An 18,234-nucleotide genomic window follows, 5' to 3' on the forward strand; every position below is an offset into this window, starting at 1 on the left:
CCAGTGTAATGTTTTGGCCACAGAACAAACAAATCCTGCACTCAATCGGTCCACTGAGCCGGGACACAATCAGCCTCTTTTCCCAATATTCTGCAAGAAGTCTAATGCGAAGCCCTCGCCTGCCCTACTTTCATTGAACACACAAACCATTAACCAGCCCTCAGTAGAGATAGCAGCCATAGAGAATGGTCCTAAGAAGTCGAGGAGCCACACGTAGGGGGTCCTGACACTGCAGGGCTTGCACCAACATTGGAATTGGACAGTCATCCAACCCCTCCAATTCTAACAATATCCATGATGGGATGCCGGGTGCACAAAGTACCGACGCAGCTGTAAGACGGTTGAACGGGAACTCAGGAACCATCGGGTCCCACCACTAGGAATCCTACCAGAACCCCAAATGTCATCAAGAAACCACAGTAGGGATTGAGGACATGTAACAACCTGCCCTGGGAATGTTCAAGGCCCACTAACGGTACATTTCCCCACCAGTATCGAGAATCATATCAGATATGGAGGCTGCCTAACAACTTGGCCGGGAAACGTACAAGGTAAAAAAATGGGACATTTTCATCAACCTAACAGCTCGATTCCAACCTCTTCCACTAGTACCCAGAATAACTCCAGGCACAGAGGAATCACGACTACCTACCCGGGTAATGTTCAAGGTCCGCCAGTAGTCCAACTCCATCAGACTAATGCCGCCCCCACCAGAACTGTGTCTCTAAGTTCAAAGCAAGGAACGGAATTTGACCCCCCGACTCCCTGCAAGCCTTCTAGCCTGGATCCACCTACATGGGCCCCAATCTCACTATGCAATGGCCCCTTTTCAACCCTGGGACAACAAGCCCCCCCACGGGAACCTTGGGAGAGGTCCATTTCTCAAAAACGAGCATGATTCCAAGCTATACTTCAAAGGGCAATCATGATTCTCTTAATAGATCAAATATTTTGACCCTCCTCCAACATACACAGTCACTCTCCCAGATCTCAACCAGAGCATTGTCAGGGTCCAATTTGTCTCCCTGCCTTCACACACAGGGAAAGAACAAACCATTGTAACCTGGGCCAACACAGACATTGCTGACAGAGTCCTCATGGAAAAAGAACAATTTGCCGAATGGGGTATCGAAGTGCCGAGGTTGGAACAGGAAAAGTATCCATATATCCTCCAGGCTCCAACTAAGAACCCCCCAATGGTCAGCATATTGAAGGGGATCCGAGGAGGGGAGGGCTCCCTTGCTCAAGCGAACTTGAACATTCAATGCATGGTCGATGGGCCTTGGGGGGGGAGACAGGTCATCTCCACATCTAAAACCCCCACCCCCTTTTGCTCCACACCCTCTCCAATCTCGGCCTATTGCGGGTGGGTCGCGGCCAATATGGCCAACAAAACTCAAGTCCCCAATAAGTGAGGGGTCCGGACCGACAAAGGCCTGGCTCATCCCAAGCAACAGCCGTGCTCAGCCCAGGCCCTTTCTAGCCAACATCCAAGCACTAAACATATTGAATTGGAATGTCGCAGGGATGACGAAGGTTCTACAAAGTACTTTGGCGACCACGCTCCTTGCAGGGGCTGAATATTTTGCGCTCAAGAAACGTGGTCAACCACGTCCATTCCAATAGGAGGCTACACAGAATACTTCAAACCTGCAATTAAAGGCACCATATTTGGGAGACCTGCGGGGGGCATCTCCATATACATCAAACACGCCTTGAAAGTCCATTTCACCGAGAAAAAGAACGACTCTGACATGTTCTTGGCTGGGATCCTGAAAGGGCTTAATACGGGAGAGGGTCCCCTATCCCTTCTCTTAATCAATGTATATTATAACCCCCACGGGCCGGCCCCCAAAGACAAGCTGACTCAACTGATTGCACAGATTGAATCTTTGCTCATTCAGTTTGCGTCTATGGAACCTATGATCCTTGGGGATCTTAACATGCATAAAATCATTCCGCTGGGAGCGCTGCGAGATGTAATGCCTTTATGCGGGCATACAACCTGGCCACCACGCACTTCCTATTTACAAAGGCCAAGCCATGGTTATCTCACGCACCCACTTATAACAATCAGACCATTCAGACCCCCATAGACTACATTCTATAACGTGAGAGGCTACAAAAATATATGCTAAACTTCGAAGTGCTTCCTCGGAGTCAAAGTGACCATGCCGCCTTAATTCTGAACTTAACCATCAGTACAGACATCCGCAATATCGTCCCCTGCATCGTAATATCCCATGGTGAAGAACAGTTCAGGCTCCTTAGAAGGATTAAATGGGGGGCAAGGACAACCAACGAATTTGCTTTATGGAAAACATCATGGGTCGGATGGCAGACCGGCTACAATAACTGTGGTTGTATAGGGGAATGGGACAAACTTGCATATGCTCTGGCCACACTGCTGCGGGGGCACACCACACATAGTATCCCTCGAAATCCAACATACATCCTGGGTCAAGTTCCAGCGATAAAGCAATGCGCTAAACACTTAAAGGCCAAACGAAGGGCCTTTCAAAAAACAAGGCCAGAGTCTGCTAAAAAGGAACTCAAATCAGCCGCTAAAAACTATTCACATCAGGTTTGGGAGTCAAAACGCAAACTCACTGAGGCAAAATGGTTGAAAATATTTGAAATACTGGTACCGTGTAAATCTCAAGATTTTTGGCGATGCCTAAACCAACTATTCCACGGGACCTCAAACATAGAGAATCCTCTGGATGAAGCTACATGGGTAGCCCATGTTAAAAGACTGTAAACTGATGACCCGAATGGCACCCTGCAGAACAGTACCTCAACATCTGGAGAGGGACATGGAATCACCCCAGCAGAGCCGGTAGTCCCTCCAGCCGCTTCAACTTTCCCAAGCAAAGGGGAGGTCTGTTTAATTCTAAAAAAGATACGACAGAACGGAGCCCCCAGCCCTAGTGGTCTACCAAGTTCCCTTTTTAGGGACGACACAAACTTCTGGTCAGACACCCTGGCACAATTATATGCGGAATGCAGGCTACTGGGGGATGTCCCAGACTCCTGGAGGAGTTCACTGTTGCAACCAATATATAAAAAAGGGCCAAACACGGACCCAGGGAACTACCGAATGATCGCCCTCCTGGACATCGAGGGCAAGGCCTATGCAAGCCTACTTTTGGCTGAATTAGTGGACTGGGTCGAGGCGCAAGGACTTCTGCCCTTTTATCAGACGGGGTTTAGACCAGGGGGCTCAACTGTGGATAACATTGTTGCCCTGTCATATCTAGCTCAGCAAGCAGTGTCCTATTACACCCCGCCGCTTTTTGCCTGCTTCATCGGCCTTCGACGGTGTAGACCGATCCATCCTTTGCCAGAAACTGGCTCGCTGGAACATCAGTCCACCCCTATTACAAGCCATTAAATCACTATACTCGCGTACCTGGGTAAGGGTCAAACTCACCAGTCAGTTTGCTACAGGGAAAATTACCACGGACCGGGGGCTAAATCAGGGGTGCGTGCTGGCCCCGATGTTCTTTAATTTGTATACTGCGGATATGGGCCAGGCACTGCATGGAGCCCCACTAGCCACGCCCAGGACTGGCCTCACAAAGATGTAGCTGCTGCAGTACGCCGATGATCTGGTTCTTTTCGACCACACCAAAATAGGGCTTCAAAAAGCTTTTACGGCCCTTTCGGTATACAACGCTCAGAACAAGCTGGTCGCTAAATCAACAAAGTCCAAAATAGTAATTTTTGGCCATTACCCGAAAAAAAAGGTGGCAAAATGGCGATTGGGCAGGCTGACTCTGGTCAGTGTCAAATCCTACAACTACCTCGGGGTTTGGATCAGCAAATCGGGACGCCCACAGGCACATCTCCACAAACTGCAGCGGAAGGTGGAAAAGGGTTACCTACGCCCTTTGCAAATTACATGCGACTCTGGATAGCCCTACCACAATGGCCATACAAAGAGTCCTGAGGGCCAAACTTTTACCGTCCCTCAATTACGCGCAACAGGCATTTCCAGGGAAATTTGCGCAAGACCTGGAAAAAATACATTGCACCGCCTACAAAAAGATATTCCGTCTACCAGCTTGCACCAGGAACACCTTAATTCGTCTAGAATTTGACCTCAATCGACAAATACTAGAGGAGCTGGCGACTCTCTCAAAATACTTTTTCTTAACAACGGCGGTCCCCATAAACTCTATTAAGGCGGTTTTAAAATCTATTTTCCTACAAACCAGTAATCCATGGTCTGCCTGTCTTGCCTTAGCCAAAGATCTTCTGCAGCTTGCCACAGAGAATTGGGAACCCAGTTTAACCAACTATGCTATCAACAAGGCAACAATTGCGGCTACGATCTCTCACCTTGGATATGGAATCCCTGGCAGCAAGAGGTTTTCATGAGACCCAAAGTCTCCCACACACACAGTCCAGCCAGAAACCCCACCTTAGGCAGGCTGTGGGAAGGCCAGCCCTACACAGGATCTTAGCTGCCCGATTACACCCTCTTCCTTTAAAAGAACTATATCCAACTACGAACTCAAGGCCAAGTATAAGGGAGTGTCGCTTCTGCAATTACAAACGAGAATCCTTGGCCCACATTCTACTTTGCTGTTCAGCCCTCCAGCCAGCTCGTAGAACTTATCTTAGACCCATCCTCCTTCAACTGGGCACCCGTACAGCAAAAGAGGCTGTCCAACAACTTTATACTTTGGACATTGTAAAGCACATGGCGAGTTTTGGGAAATTTGTTTACCATACTCGCACACTAATTATGGGCTACTCTCCACAGGCCGAGTCAGGAGCACCCTCTGGAGTTTCGTAGAAAGCTGGGCCCGGGTTGTGGAGGCTTGGATAATACTGAACTTTTGACTTGCTCTGCCCACAACAGGTTTTTCTCAAATTTCTGTCTTATTTTATAAACAAAAACAAAAGGTGGTTTTTAATAATTTTTTTGTACACATATTTATTGTTTTACATTTCTAAAAGTGTTGTTTCTCCTGTTTAAAAAAACAAAATATGTTGCGTTTTGTAATGGTTTTGATTAACCGCACAAATAAAGTATACACATACACTCCATAGAAATCCTGCAGGCAATTAAAATTATTCTGGGGGTAAAGCCTCTGGAACTGATGGCCTTCCCATCAATTTCTACAATTCTCTGAAGAAGTCTTGCGGCCACTGGAATCATTATTCAGGCATTTACCTCCTGCGGCAAAGTTACCAGCTTCACAGCTGAGGCTACCATAGTAGTCCTTCTAAAGAGGGGAAAGACCACCTGGATACCAAGAATTATAGACCCATCTCTCTCCGGAATATGGAGGCCAGATCTAGCTAAACGGTTGGAATTTCCGATACCTAAACAAATTCCTCCATCCCAATCCAGGTTTGTTAAGGGCAGACTAGCTTGGGACGAAACCTGTCTTGTTTGCCACATAGTCAAAAAAAGCCCCCTTTCTCCAATCTCCGACCAGTATGACCATTCCATTAGATGCCGAAAAGGCCTTTAATAAAGTATATTGGCAATTTCTTGAGGCGACCCTGGATAGATACAACTTAAGTGACTTCTTCTCCTCCATTGTCTGACCCTATATGTTGAACCCAGAGCTATACTTAGAATCAACGGGGCACTCTCCAAACTCTTCTCTCTATACCAGGGCACATGCAGGGCACTAGCAATAGACCCGCTACTAGTCATGATTAATGAGAATCCATATATTATAGGTGTCAACTTTGGCTCCCTCACATTCAAAATGGCTGCCTATGCAGAAGATATAATTATCTTCCCCGAAAATCCCAATATAACAATCTCCAAAACTGTCTTGTTGATTCAGTTCTTAACAGAATTCTCCAGCTGCACCTTAAACAGAGATAAGATGGAAGTTATGCCGCTTAATTTTCATTGTCACTCCTCTATAGGACAGTGCTGCCTTCAAAGAGAGCCAAAAATAATAACATACCTAGGCATCTGTTTCTCAATCAATCTATCATAATCAGCCACGTTTAATGAACAGAAAACTCTAGACAAAATCAAGGACCTACTATCCTCCTAGTCCACTAAGTTTATCTCGTGGTGGAGGAGACTAGAAACTTTGAGAATGATGTTTACACCCCTTGTGAACTTTCCATCCATTATGCTTCCAATGCGCTTATCTGGATCAAGCTACTCTTTAACTTCCTTTGGGCTAAAATAAAAGCCAGATTCGGCCTAAATAATCTCAGACTGCCATGCTCAATGGGAGGGTGCAGTCTCCCCAACTGGTAGAACTACCAAACACCCTTTCTAGCTGCATGAGGCACAAGCTGGTTTGACACTAATACCACAACAACAGTACAAGGCACATGGTTGAACTATACCTCATATTGCCATATTCGCTACCTGAGACGCTGAGAATGCCTTTCCTAGTGTTACCTTACTCTAACCGTATCTTCCTTGACACCATTCGTGCTCAGAATGACAGAGAAAGTTTTGTTCCCTACTTTAAATAAATCTATGGCCCTTTCTCTATGGAACAACCCTAAAACAGCAACAACTGTTCCAGCCAAAGAAAGCCCAATTTGGGTGACAAAAGGCACCAGTCAAGTATGTGACCTAATGGCTGATGGCCTCCCCCTTACTTTTGCTTCACTACAAGAGAAATACTCCCTATCCAATATGGATTATGAAACATTTGTAAAAATGAAGGCAAAACTCTCTAAACTAGACCCACTACTCCCTTCAGGTCAATTCAGTTTTATTCAGCAATCTAATAAAGGTAGCCGCTTAGCGTAAAAAATCTACACATTTTTAAACAACTCACAAGCCGCCCCACCCGAACCATCCAGAAACGTTGGCTTAAGCATCTTGAAACCTCAAAATACCCCTCCTACTCTTTCTGGCTAGCCCAGAATATCCATCAATCTTCTAAAAAAAATGATACCATCATTGACTCCGACATGGTTCTATGCTGCATATTTCTTATACTGGACACCATCCAGACTGTTCAAATTGAAATTGATTGAATCTGATCACGGATGGCCCTGTAAAAAAGCAGCTGGTACAATGAACACATATTTTTGACCTGCAAGTACCTATCGTCTTATTGGGCAGAGGTTCATAGGCGGCTCATCCCCGTTTTCAACGTGAGCTTTCCTCTAGCCTTGTCTCTTGAAATATTGGGTCTGCATGCACTCAACCCCCCACTGGACTTACTTGGTGCTATTGGACTTATTGGTGACGGTGGCCATCTAGATCATCTTATTAGAATACAAAGCGTTAAATAACGTTTCTTCTCACACGTGGTGGGAAGGGTCATGTATCTCAGAAGCACACATAAAAACGTTACTCTCTCATCTAGAAACAATGGATTTGGTGCACACTTGAAAGATTCATATCCACCATCTAATGTTGTTTTATCTCACCACTCACCTCCCTTACACAGAAGCTGGCTTATTCACTCTCTTCATTCCATTTGTCCCCCATGGCGTACACCTCCACCACTCTCCCTACCCACCTGGGTTCACTCTTTCCCATCTCTCCTCTCTTGTCCTACTGTTTCGCAAATCTAATCTTTTTGGCCAAATAGGACTTCACCCCAGTCCTTGCTTGTCAGAACTTCTTTTCTTGTCTACTAATACCGCCTTAGTGTCTGAATATATTAGCTTTTAGGATTCAGTACTATTGTCATTGTTGCGAATGATACTATATGTTACTATAATACTATGTTATTATGAGGTTATTTTATTATGCTTCTTGCCAAAATGTCATATGGCAGATCTTGTTTATTCTCTCTCCCATATATCCAGACATATGAAGATAATAACAGATATTTCACCTGTGACACTTGTACTAGGTTGGGCCTCGAATTTTTACAGTATGATGTAAGCCTACTGTTTCCTTTATTCTTTAAAAAAAAAAAAATATATATATATATATATATATGTATATATATATATATATATATATACATATATATATATATATATATATCACAAAAAGATTTTCTTAGCTAATGATGGAATTTGGCATTTTTATAGCACCCAGTCTGCTATAATTAAGGCATTGCAGCGCTTTTCAAGTACTTCGAGCTATCTGTATATGAAGTCAGTTCCTCTGAACTCGCGTAACGTGATGTGTCATGACAAGGCCCATTTCTGGTGTTTTCATCATTAATCTCATTTGTGGTTATAGCTTCATAGTCACGGAATGTGTGCAATTATGCAAAGGGGTCTCACAGGGAACAAGTGAAATGGATGAGCACAGCAGGATGCAGTTACTTTTTAATTACTTGTCTGTATTTAAACTGCTATATTAGCGAATTCACACAAAAACACACACATATCCGAGAGTTGATTTCTGCCCAGTCCTTTACAGAGTCCCACATTTTCTTAACCTCTAACCTTCATTAGGGGGGAGAATGAACAGGAACTGCCTGGGATGCTGAGCCTGACAGGTTACCCCAGCCAGACCACTTTCAGATGGCAGTGGAAGCCTATAACTGAACCTATCACAAAGGACAAATGGAGGAAGTGGGCAATGTCAGCAGAGGCAGTGAGAAGCAGAATGCCAAAAACAGCCTCAATAGGCTCTTGAGAGCCAGGAGCTCAGACCATCATGCAGTTCACACAGTCACCATCTTTCTGGTCCCACTCAAGACTCTTCAAAGCTTTATTGCTGCAAGAGAATCGAGTAAGATGATGATTTATAAGATGCCAAATAAGATGCTGTATATTTGACTAGACAGAAGGCGTATGAACGCTGGCAAGTTGCATGATATACCCTTATTTATCAAGAACTGGAATGCAGAAGAGCCAAGAAACACGATATGGACCCAGTAGGGTATTGGAATTGGTGGATGACATATTTAGAAGTAGCTTAAGATGTAGACAAGCATACACTTTAAGACAGGAGGAATACGCCAAATCAGTTGCAAGTGGTTAATATCAGAGTAATGAGTCAAAGTTCTGCTTAATAGGGGACATATTAGTACTGTGGTACTAGGTTAGAATTTTCAAATCATAACTTTTCTAATATGTTTGTTTACTGATGGCGGTGTGTAAACTCTGGGAGATCTCACAGTCCTGACTTTGGAAGGAAAGGAAAGGAGACCATGTAATGGCCAAGTTAATAGATCAGGACAGCAGTCTAAGTGGTGAAGTGAAATTGTCCTGGTTAAAGAGTGCTTTTCATAATGAACTGCTTAAATCTAATCAATTGCATATTGAACTCATATAGGTTTGAATTTGAACAGCAACCTAAAAAGTGGAATTGCATACAACTTACTCCAGTGTTCTTATCTCTACGCCTTCCAGTGGTAACCAAAACTATTTGACAAAATATTTTAAAACCTGGTAATTTGTAAGATGGTTGTAGGTTAAAGATCTCTGTTCTCCAATAAATTAAAGGTTTTCCACTTGCATATAACACACCAGAAGAACACAGGTCTACCAACAGGACATTAAAGTCACACTGTACTGACCTTATTGAGCTTGTCTGGAGTGGCAGCAACATGCAATTCAAACAACAGTTCTGTCAGCATACTAATGAACTCTTCATTTTTCACTTCTGAAACTAAAAACAGACATTTGTTTAATGATTTGCTTAAATCAACAAGACCAAATGAAGTAATTAATAATGAGGACTATTCATGTAGTGAACTGCATAGATTGAATTGTCTCTATACATTTAATTATAGTGTTATTACTACTCAAATCAATGATTCTTTTTATCAACTCCAGAGGAATGAAAGGATAACACTGACCTGCCAGATTTCACATATGACCTGAAAGTCAACGAGCGAGTGTTAAATCCATAGAGCTGTCTCACTGATGCACATGGACGGTCGTCTGTCACATATTTTGAGATTGGTTGATTTTGGTGTGGTATCTATGCCTTTCGGAATGGAATTCATACAAATGTCTTCAGGTTTTTCTTTAAGACACATTCTGTCAAATTGGTTTATATGTCATAAAATTATGTGACACAGTGGGTTAAAGTTAAATATTGCTTTGAGATTAACTTAGCGTGATTGTGTTATAAAAATGGGAGATCATCATTCAGGCTACAAGGAATTGGCATGTACAGGTTACTACCACCGTTTTTTAAGCAGAAAGAGATGCATGTTTTGTTAAGCAATTTTAGTTAAATGTTAAAAATTTCGAATTGGATTCTGTATTTTTTTTTGCATTCATTTACCTTCAGTTGGTATCTGTTTTACCTATTTTAACATTGATTTGGGCAACCGGTTTTTGTACTTCCTGAATGATTGCAAACAGGTGGAGTGTTAAGGTAAGCTCATTCCTCCTCTAGTCACAGCAATAAGGTTATGTACTAAACAATAAATGAAATGATGAGAATAGCACTCTGTATAGTAATTTACAGTTTGTAGGATTTACAGAGGGGGTGGAGTGGACGACACTGGAGTAATTCCTTGAGAACTGGATTTCATCCTGGGTGCCCTCTGCCTAACTGTCCTCCTGTTTTGTGATCAGACAGGTGTACAGGTCCTTGGCACCTAGGCCGCCCCCTGTGGGCCCGCCTTGCCCAATTATTACCAAAGTACTCAACTACAAGGACCGCATCCGACAGGAGGTCTGCCGGGCCAGGAACCCAGTTCACGATGCACAATGGATCATTATTTTCCCGGACTAGGCTCGCCAAGTGCAGCTGGCGCAGAAATCAAATGACGAGGTCAAGGTGAAACTCTGCACCCTCAATCCAAATCCATGCTGATGTTTGTGGCGCTTACAGGTCATTCACAACTCTAAAACTGTTTTCTTTGACACACCAGAAGCGGCTTAGGAGAGGAGACAGAACAGTGTTCCTTGACAATGAATTTGGCTAGGGGAACACAGCCATGTGGGGGCCCTATGGGGGCAGGTGGATTGGATGACTTGCTCGCTGCCGGAAGTTGCGGAAGAGGAACCACTAAGCATTTGTGGTGGACTCGGACTCTGGGGTGGGAGACTGTGCTTGAGATCAAGGCCACATGGTTCACAGAGACTGGTGTCTTCGCAGCAACAGCCCACCCAGATGATGTCTCGTGACTTATCAGCGGACTCGAAGGACAGGACCTAGGGCCATCCCGACTCCTTTCTTTCATATCTCTGTCAGCACCAATGTCTCCCTAATTAACATGGGATGGCGCAAAACCGTGTGGGGAGCAGACTTTCGCCTAAGTTTGATTTATCGTTTGGTGGGGTGGACAACAGATGTTTCTGGAAGGAAGTGTGGGGTGGGGGTGGTTGGGGAATGGCCAATGATTATTTTGCTGTTATTGTTTCGGGTTAATTGTATTTGTTGAATGACAAGAGGGGGTACCACAGGCACACTATATTCTTACTTTACTCCTACCCGAGTTGGGTTCTCACTTATTGTACATACTCCCACTTGGGGCAATACTGGCTGCGATGAACCTTACTCCAGGTGATGGCCCCGTATGTGGTGATGACGTGGAATGTCAACGGTCTAAATGATCGTATTAAACGAGGGGCAGTGCTCCACTTTGCGAAGCAGCAAGGCCCTGCATTCCTGCTCTTGCAGGAGACCCACCTACTTGGCACCAGTTGCTCCTTCCTGGCCCGATATGGGTTTAATAGAGTCTTTCATCCTGGACACACTACAAGATCCAGAGGCACGGCGGTGCTCTTCCACAAAACATTCCCATTAGTAACCTCTCAGGACCACTTGGATCGCTCGGGGAGGTATGTTTAGGTAGAAGTTAGGCAGCACTGGCGCATACACTGCTTCATTAGTGTATAGGTTCCTCCTACCTTGGTGTACAATACCATGGAAGATCTACGGTCACAGATTTTACGGCTCTCTCATGGAACCAGCTTCATTGGTGGGGATTTTAACAATATTATGGTCCCCAGCGAAGACTCAATGGGGTTGGGCACAGCCGGAGGGAGGGAGAGCAGGCGCTTACACAGTTGCTTGGAGGATCTGGGCCTTTATGACACCTAGATGGTATGGAACCCTGGAACTTTGGCTTATAATCATCACTCTGCTTCTCATAACTCCTTATCCCATATTGACGTAATCCTCCTTCTGGAAACAGAATTTCCTGGCACCTCAGGTTCTCTCATTCTGCCCCGTGGTATGTCAGATCACACCTCATGGCTCTCCTTTGGCAGACAACCTGTGGTGACCCAATGTGGTGACTTAATGCTTGGTTTCTGCAGCAGCAGGAATTTTGGTACTTTCTTGCCCAAGAGGTGATGGTTACTCTGACTTTAATTGGGGTACCATGGACTTACTGAGAGCTCTGTGGCTGGCCGGTAAGGCTGTTTTGAGAGGGGTGGTGAGATCCTACCTGAGAGGGCAAGAGTGTGCTCAGCAGCAACAGAGAGCTGAACTAGAATCCAGTATCTTTGAGTTGGAGGGCAAAGACTTCTCTAATATGGATGGTGCTGATTTACACCAACTAGCTCTGAAGTGCAGGTCACTCCAACAGCTGGCGCTTGAAGAGGCTCGCCAATGCTGGATGGCCTCAACACCCAGGGTCTATGAGTGGTGGGGACAAGTCAGGTATGCTCTTATATTGGTTTGCGATGTGGGAGCTGGCCCCCAAGTTTGACCCCTCTTTTCAATCCGATGTGAGGGTGGTAGCGGAAAGAGCTGAGGATATAGTGCCTGTGTTTGCAGCATTTTATAGGGATTTATACGCCCTCAGGGAGAGGCCTCAGAGGGAAGCAACCCATCCCTCAGTATTTGACATCCCGATGACCACAGTGTCTATGAGCGAGAGGACTGACTTGGACCGCCCCCCGAGGCAGAGGAGATCATGCTGGCCCTCTCGGACATGAACTGAGGGAAAGCTCAAGGCCCATATGGGTTCCACATGGAATACTACAAACAGTTCCAGAACCAGCTGATGCCTCGCCTTCTTGGCCTTATCAAGAGGCGGTACACAGAGCACAGTTTCCTCCGAAGCGGGACTTACCGACCATTGTGCTTCTACCCAAGACCGGCCAATCTATGTATGGGTTAGCATTGTTTCGCCCAATTACGCTTATTAATTCTGAGGTTAAAATCTTTGCTAAAATTCTGGCGAAGCTGCTAACTGTTCTCCCACAGCTGGTCCACCTTGATCAAGACGGTTTGTGCACTGTAGAAGTACTAGGCACTGCTTCCGCAGGGTACATATGGCACTCACAAGTCGCTCTCTGCTGTGGATCCAACTGCTCCCATTTTATAGGATTTTGAAAAGGCCTTTGAGTCTGTTAGTTGGGCCTTTCTGGCGTAAGTCTTGGTAGGGTGGGTGAGGAGCCCCGATTTCGGGCATTTTTTTGCGGGTGCTCTACTCTCATCCCAGGGCCTAGGTATGGGTCAATGGCACCTTATCCGCCACTTTTGTTTGCTCTGGCGACTGAGCCACTGGCAGTGTGGATCCACTATGATGCTCAGGTCTGGAATTTTTACTTTGGGGGTGGTGACGGAGGACCGCAGTGCTTTCTATGCGGGAGATGTGCTTCAGATCCTTGGTCTCTACGGGATGCATCGGGATTTATTTTAACTGGCCTAAATCAGTCTTGATCCCCCTGAGGGGACCTCTAATTGATGTGGAATGGTCAGTAAGGGACTATGGTGCGCAGACTGAGCTTCCGATACCTAGGGCTGTACATGGTCCTGGAGCCAGATTTAACTTGTAGCTTAAATATTTGACCGTTGTGGTCTCACTTAACAACAGATCTCGCCAGATGAGATAAATTGCATCTTAATATCTTGGGCCACACCACTCTGTTCAAAATGATCAGATGTCCCAGCTTGTAGTATACACTAAAAAACTATCCTTTGCTGCTACCGCAATCTTGGTGGCGTCAACTGCAGGCCAAAATCCGGGCATTTTTGTGGTTTAACCAACCTCCCTGCATAGCATATTGGAAATGCCCTCAATCCACTTGGGACGTGAGGCTGGGGATGGTGGATGCGCACCTGGGCGGTGCAGCTCATGGTGGTCAATGAGTGGCTGAAAGTGGGGGTGGGGGATCCGGCTTTTCAGTAGGAAGTGGCCGGGATGTAACTGGACAAAATAGAAGGGTTACTATATGGTATTCCTGTCCCATCTCATTTTTCTCACACGGCTGGTTCTTGGGACCTGATGCATGGCACGATGGTGGACGATTGGGATCGAAGGATTTCGCCGGCGACCCCCCTCTTGGTGGGAGGATGCTTACATCTGATCTCCTCCTTAGGATTCAGTGAGTGAGAGAAGATTGGGATCTCCAAGGTGTGGGACGTCTGGCACAGCAAACACCTGAAGTCCTACCAGGTGATGCAGGAGGGGTTTGACCAACACAGGTCTCAGTTTTTTAGATACCCACAGTTGCGCCATGCCCTGGATCAACACCACGGCTCCCTGGGGAATGTTCCTGAGTGTAGCCACCTGGAGCCCCAGATTCTTATGGGACCCATGCCCCATTGCAGAGAAGGGGATTTCCTAAATTTATAAATCCCTTATAGTTCACTCCCCAGACTTGGTTGCGTCCCTCAGGGCCTAATAGGAACATTGGGTGGGGCCCATGGAGGATTGTGACTGGAGGGATGCCCATATGGCACCAAGCGTGTCGGTTATCTCCTCACTGCTCTGGCTCATCCTGCTCAATTACCTGCACAGGACCTGCAAATTGCCAAAGTGGCTTTGGTAGGCAGGTGTGAAGTCTCCGGCACGTTGGAACAGCTCGGGGACGCCAGCTCACTTCTATCACATGGTGTGGGATTGTCCAATGATTGCGAGGTACTGTGGTAGAATCAGTGAAGTCGTATCAAGGGTTCTGGGAAGTTCTATTGACAATTCTCTGCTGTACATTCTATATGGAGTCCTGGAAGTGGTCTAAGATGCCAGTGGAGATAACCTTTTGGTGGGGATTAGGGTGGCACTGGCCAAGCGAGATATTGCCAAATGGTGAAGGCTGCCCTCTCCTCCTCCGATAGCTCTCTGCAAGCAGGCAATAGATGGGAGCACTACTCAAGACTAAACTGTATACACGACTAGGGGGTGCCCGAAAAAGCATGCACAGATATGGGGAAAGTGGATGGAGTATTGAGGATTTCGCAGAAATGCATGTTCAAGTGGGATGTGGTGGTGTACAGCGGAGGGCATCATTTTATTGTATTTATTTTTTTGCCTGCGGATTTGTTGTGGGTTGTTGATAGCTTCAAAAATCAATACAGATTCAGTTTATACAAAAAAAAGAAATGCTGCTTGCTAATTTTTATGTATTTTAAGTCTTGTAACATAATGTAGAAATCGAAAAGAAAACAGAAGAAAAAGCCCAGGAAAAATAAACACAACAAAATCATCATTCATCGTTTTTCTGGTCGACCATCAATTAAGATATCTGATACCCCTCCATGAAATCCAAAGACAAGTGGTAACCTAAACTTATTGGCACTATGGTCAGAAACTTTAGCACTGAAGTAAAAGAAAGTCACCCAAAATACACACATCATCTGTTATTGTACACAATTCTTCATATAAAAGAATCAGTTTATTGTTACAATAATTTATTTTACTTTGATAACTTTGTCCCCCTGAAAAACACATCCCATATCCTGCTGTGGGGGAACTGGGCAAAGTGTTAGAATCTCAATAATGTTAGAGTCTGTTGAATGAATCGAGAGCAAGAGGTAGAATATGGGGTCTCTTGTGCAAATTGGGATTCAGCAGGTAATATGGAAGGTCTGTTCTATGCACTGGGAATGTGGTAGAATGTGTTGCTTTGTTATAGGTACTAATTTTCCGACTGCTACAGAAATACTCCCAGTGTCAGTTGAACTTAGGCTCTTTCTGTGATGAGCAGAGATGCAAGGAGATAGGCATTTTTTTAAATAGACACAGGGTGCGTTTGAAGGACTGATTTAAACGAAATTTTTTAGGGTATTGGCTTTTGTTTCTTCTAAGGATTTTAGAGAGTTGTCGTCAGCTTAGTTAGAATGTCTGAAGGGCAGATGATAAGGTACTGAAGCAGTTAACTCAGGCAATAGTGGACAAGGTTTTTGTAGCTCTTGTGGAGCAACTTAGAAAAGCTATTGATGATTGTATGGATAATATAATAATGTAATATATGAAGAGAAGAAAAAACAGGAAGGCATCCATGAGGAGCTGAAGTTTAAGTTAGCAGGACGTTCTGATGAACAGGTCAGAAAGCTGGACACTTTTGTGGAAAAATGGTGACCCAGAAAAGCAAACATATTTCGTTTGAGAATAGGACTTGACATTTCTATGTCTCAAAGAGAGACAGGCGATCAAAGAGGGAGAGGAATGATTTATAAGAAGGCTATGAAGTTTGAGAGTAAAACATTTAATTTTGCAATGCATTCTATGATCATTGCTTTCCAGGGTGTGATCATTGGTTCCAAAACACTATTTACATTCCCAGTGGCTTGCGATAAATTCTCAAGTGGCGGGGACGTGGAGATCCCTGCTGTTCAGGTTCGGACTCAGATTCTGGCAAGGATGATAAGATGCAAAACCGACATAGGTATGAAAATGAGTGAAAGAAGAGGAAGAGAAAGGTTTGATTGATCCTCATGCAAATTATTTGCTTGATCCACTGCTAATCCAGTACCCTCTTTTGCCACTTTGGTCGCCTTCATTACACGTGGCTCTATATTTGGAAAAGTGGATAAGAAGGTAAATGTATCCAAGTCAGACAATGTCTAGCAAGGTGGCTGTCAGTCCTGAGCTTAACCCAAATATGTTAGTTTTCCTCCAAAAATTCGTCTGAGATCCACAGAAAGGCTAGGATAAAGGTCTGAAAGGATGCTAGGATAGTCTTCAAGATGTGCTACGCCCTTTGACAAGAATATTTGATATCCCTTAACTGAAGAAAGCAGGCATTGATGTGGAGATGCTGCACGAATGGGTGCGAAAAACAGCATGTTTATTGGGAAATGCTAAAGCAGCAATTTGCACTGAAAGATGAAAGAGCAGTCTTCTAAAGATCGAGCTAAAACTAGTGGAGTTGGCTAGCCAGGATGGGTGAGGATCGAGCTAAAACTAGTGGAGTTGGCTAGCCAGGATGGGTGAGTCTCATATGAGGGCAAGTTGTTTGGAGAGCATTTTGTAAAGGATATATCCAAGTACGTAGGCACTTTTAATTCCATTTAGAAAGTGAAGAGATAAGAAAGGCATTTGGAAGGAAGGTTTTTGGAGTTGTCTGGAGAATGTGGGGTCGGTTCCCCAGCCAAGATCAAGGGATTGTTCGTGCATCTATTGAATGAAGATATAGACTCCAGAGTGCCGCATGGTTCTTTCTACAAAGAAAGAGATCCTGAGCACAAGGCACAAGAGGTGGCATAAAGGTAAGAGAATCTACAGGTATGCTCAAGCAAATACCTTATTACTACTCGCATAGCACTTGGTGGCAGACCTACCCAGTTTTTAGAGTAAGGTGCAGAGATAGCACAGGCATGGGTATTGGAAACTGTACAGGGGTATTGGATAGAGTTTATGGCACTGCCATTTTAGGAGCAAGAACCAAGTAAAATTAGGTTTTAACAGACGAAATGGGGATGGTAAATAAGGAGACTGAGGCATTGTTTCATAAAAGAGCAATAGAAACGGTGTCAGGCGGGTAAAGTGGATTTGTCAGCAATGTATTGCTGGTGGGAAAAAAGGACAATCGCATGAGGACAGCAGTTAGACTTTGAGAACAATATGATTAGATAATATATCAACACTTCAGGATGGAGGAAATGTATCTACAAAGAGACTTGTTGACTCAAAACGATTGTAATTATATGCTTATTTAACAGTCACAGTGTGTCAGATAATCGATTATCGGAGATTCCATGGGGGAGGAAAGATTTGGAGGTTTACATGTCTCCCATTAAGCTTCATTTCACCCTTGTGGTGTTTCACGAGAGGATTGCAGCCAGTTATTACTTGGGTGCGAACAGGGGGTGTATGATTGATTGTGTATTTGGATGATGTACTGACCACAGCCCCACAGCATGGGGGCCACAAGCTCATACAGAATTTGAGATTTGTAAGGAACAAGGCCAATTTGAGCATGGTGCCACAGCTTGAAACCACGTTTTTAGATACAGATATTGGAATGTGTGTTGAATTTACTGAAAGAGAAACTGAAAAAGATTCACAGGGAGATCAAGTGAGTGATTGTAGAAGAGGTAGTATAATTAAACCAGTTTTCAAGACTTCTATGTTTGTTGTCAGCATTGATTCAGGTGATCTTTTGAGCTCCTCTGAATTACCTGTCTGTACCGAGGTTTCAAGGTTTACAATACATGAGACATTTGCAGAAGGTAAT

General features: G+C 44.6%; 1 protein-coding gene across 1 annotated transcript in view; it reads right to left on the minus strand.

Moving 5' to 3' along the window:
* FAM114A1 (family with sequence similarity 114 member A1) overlaps positions 1-18,234 on the minus strand; it is a 271,172-nt gene that overhangs the window by 77,298 nt on the left and 175,640 nt on the right. The window contains exon 9 of the mRNA XM_078678335.1: positions 9,438-9,529. Coding sequence (XP_078534461.1) covers positions 9,438-9,529 — 92 coding nt within the window. The remainder of the gene's footprint in view (positions 1-9,437; positions 9,530-18,234) is intronic.

The sequence above is a fragment of the Lissotriton helveticus genome, chromosome 2_2, assembly GCF_964261635.1.
Source record: "Lissotriton helveticus chromosome 2_2, aLisHel1.1, whole genome shotgun sequence".
In the NCBI taxonomy this organism is placed as follows: Eukaryota; Metazoa; Chordata; class Amphibia; order Caudata; family Salamandridae; genus Lissotriton; species Lissotriton helveticus.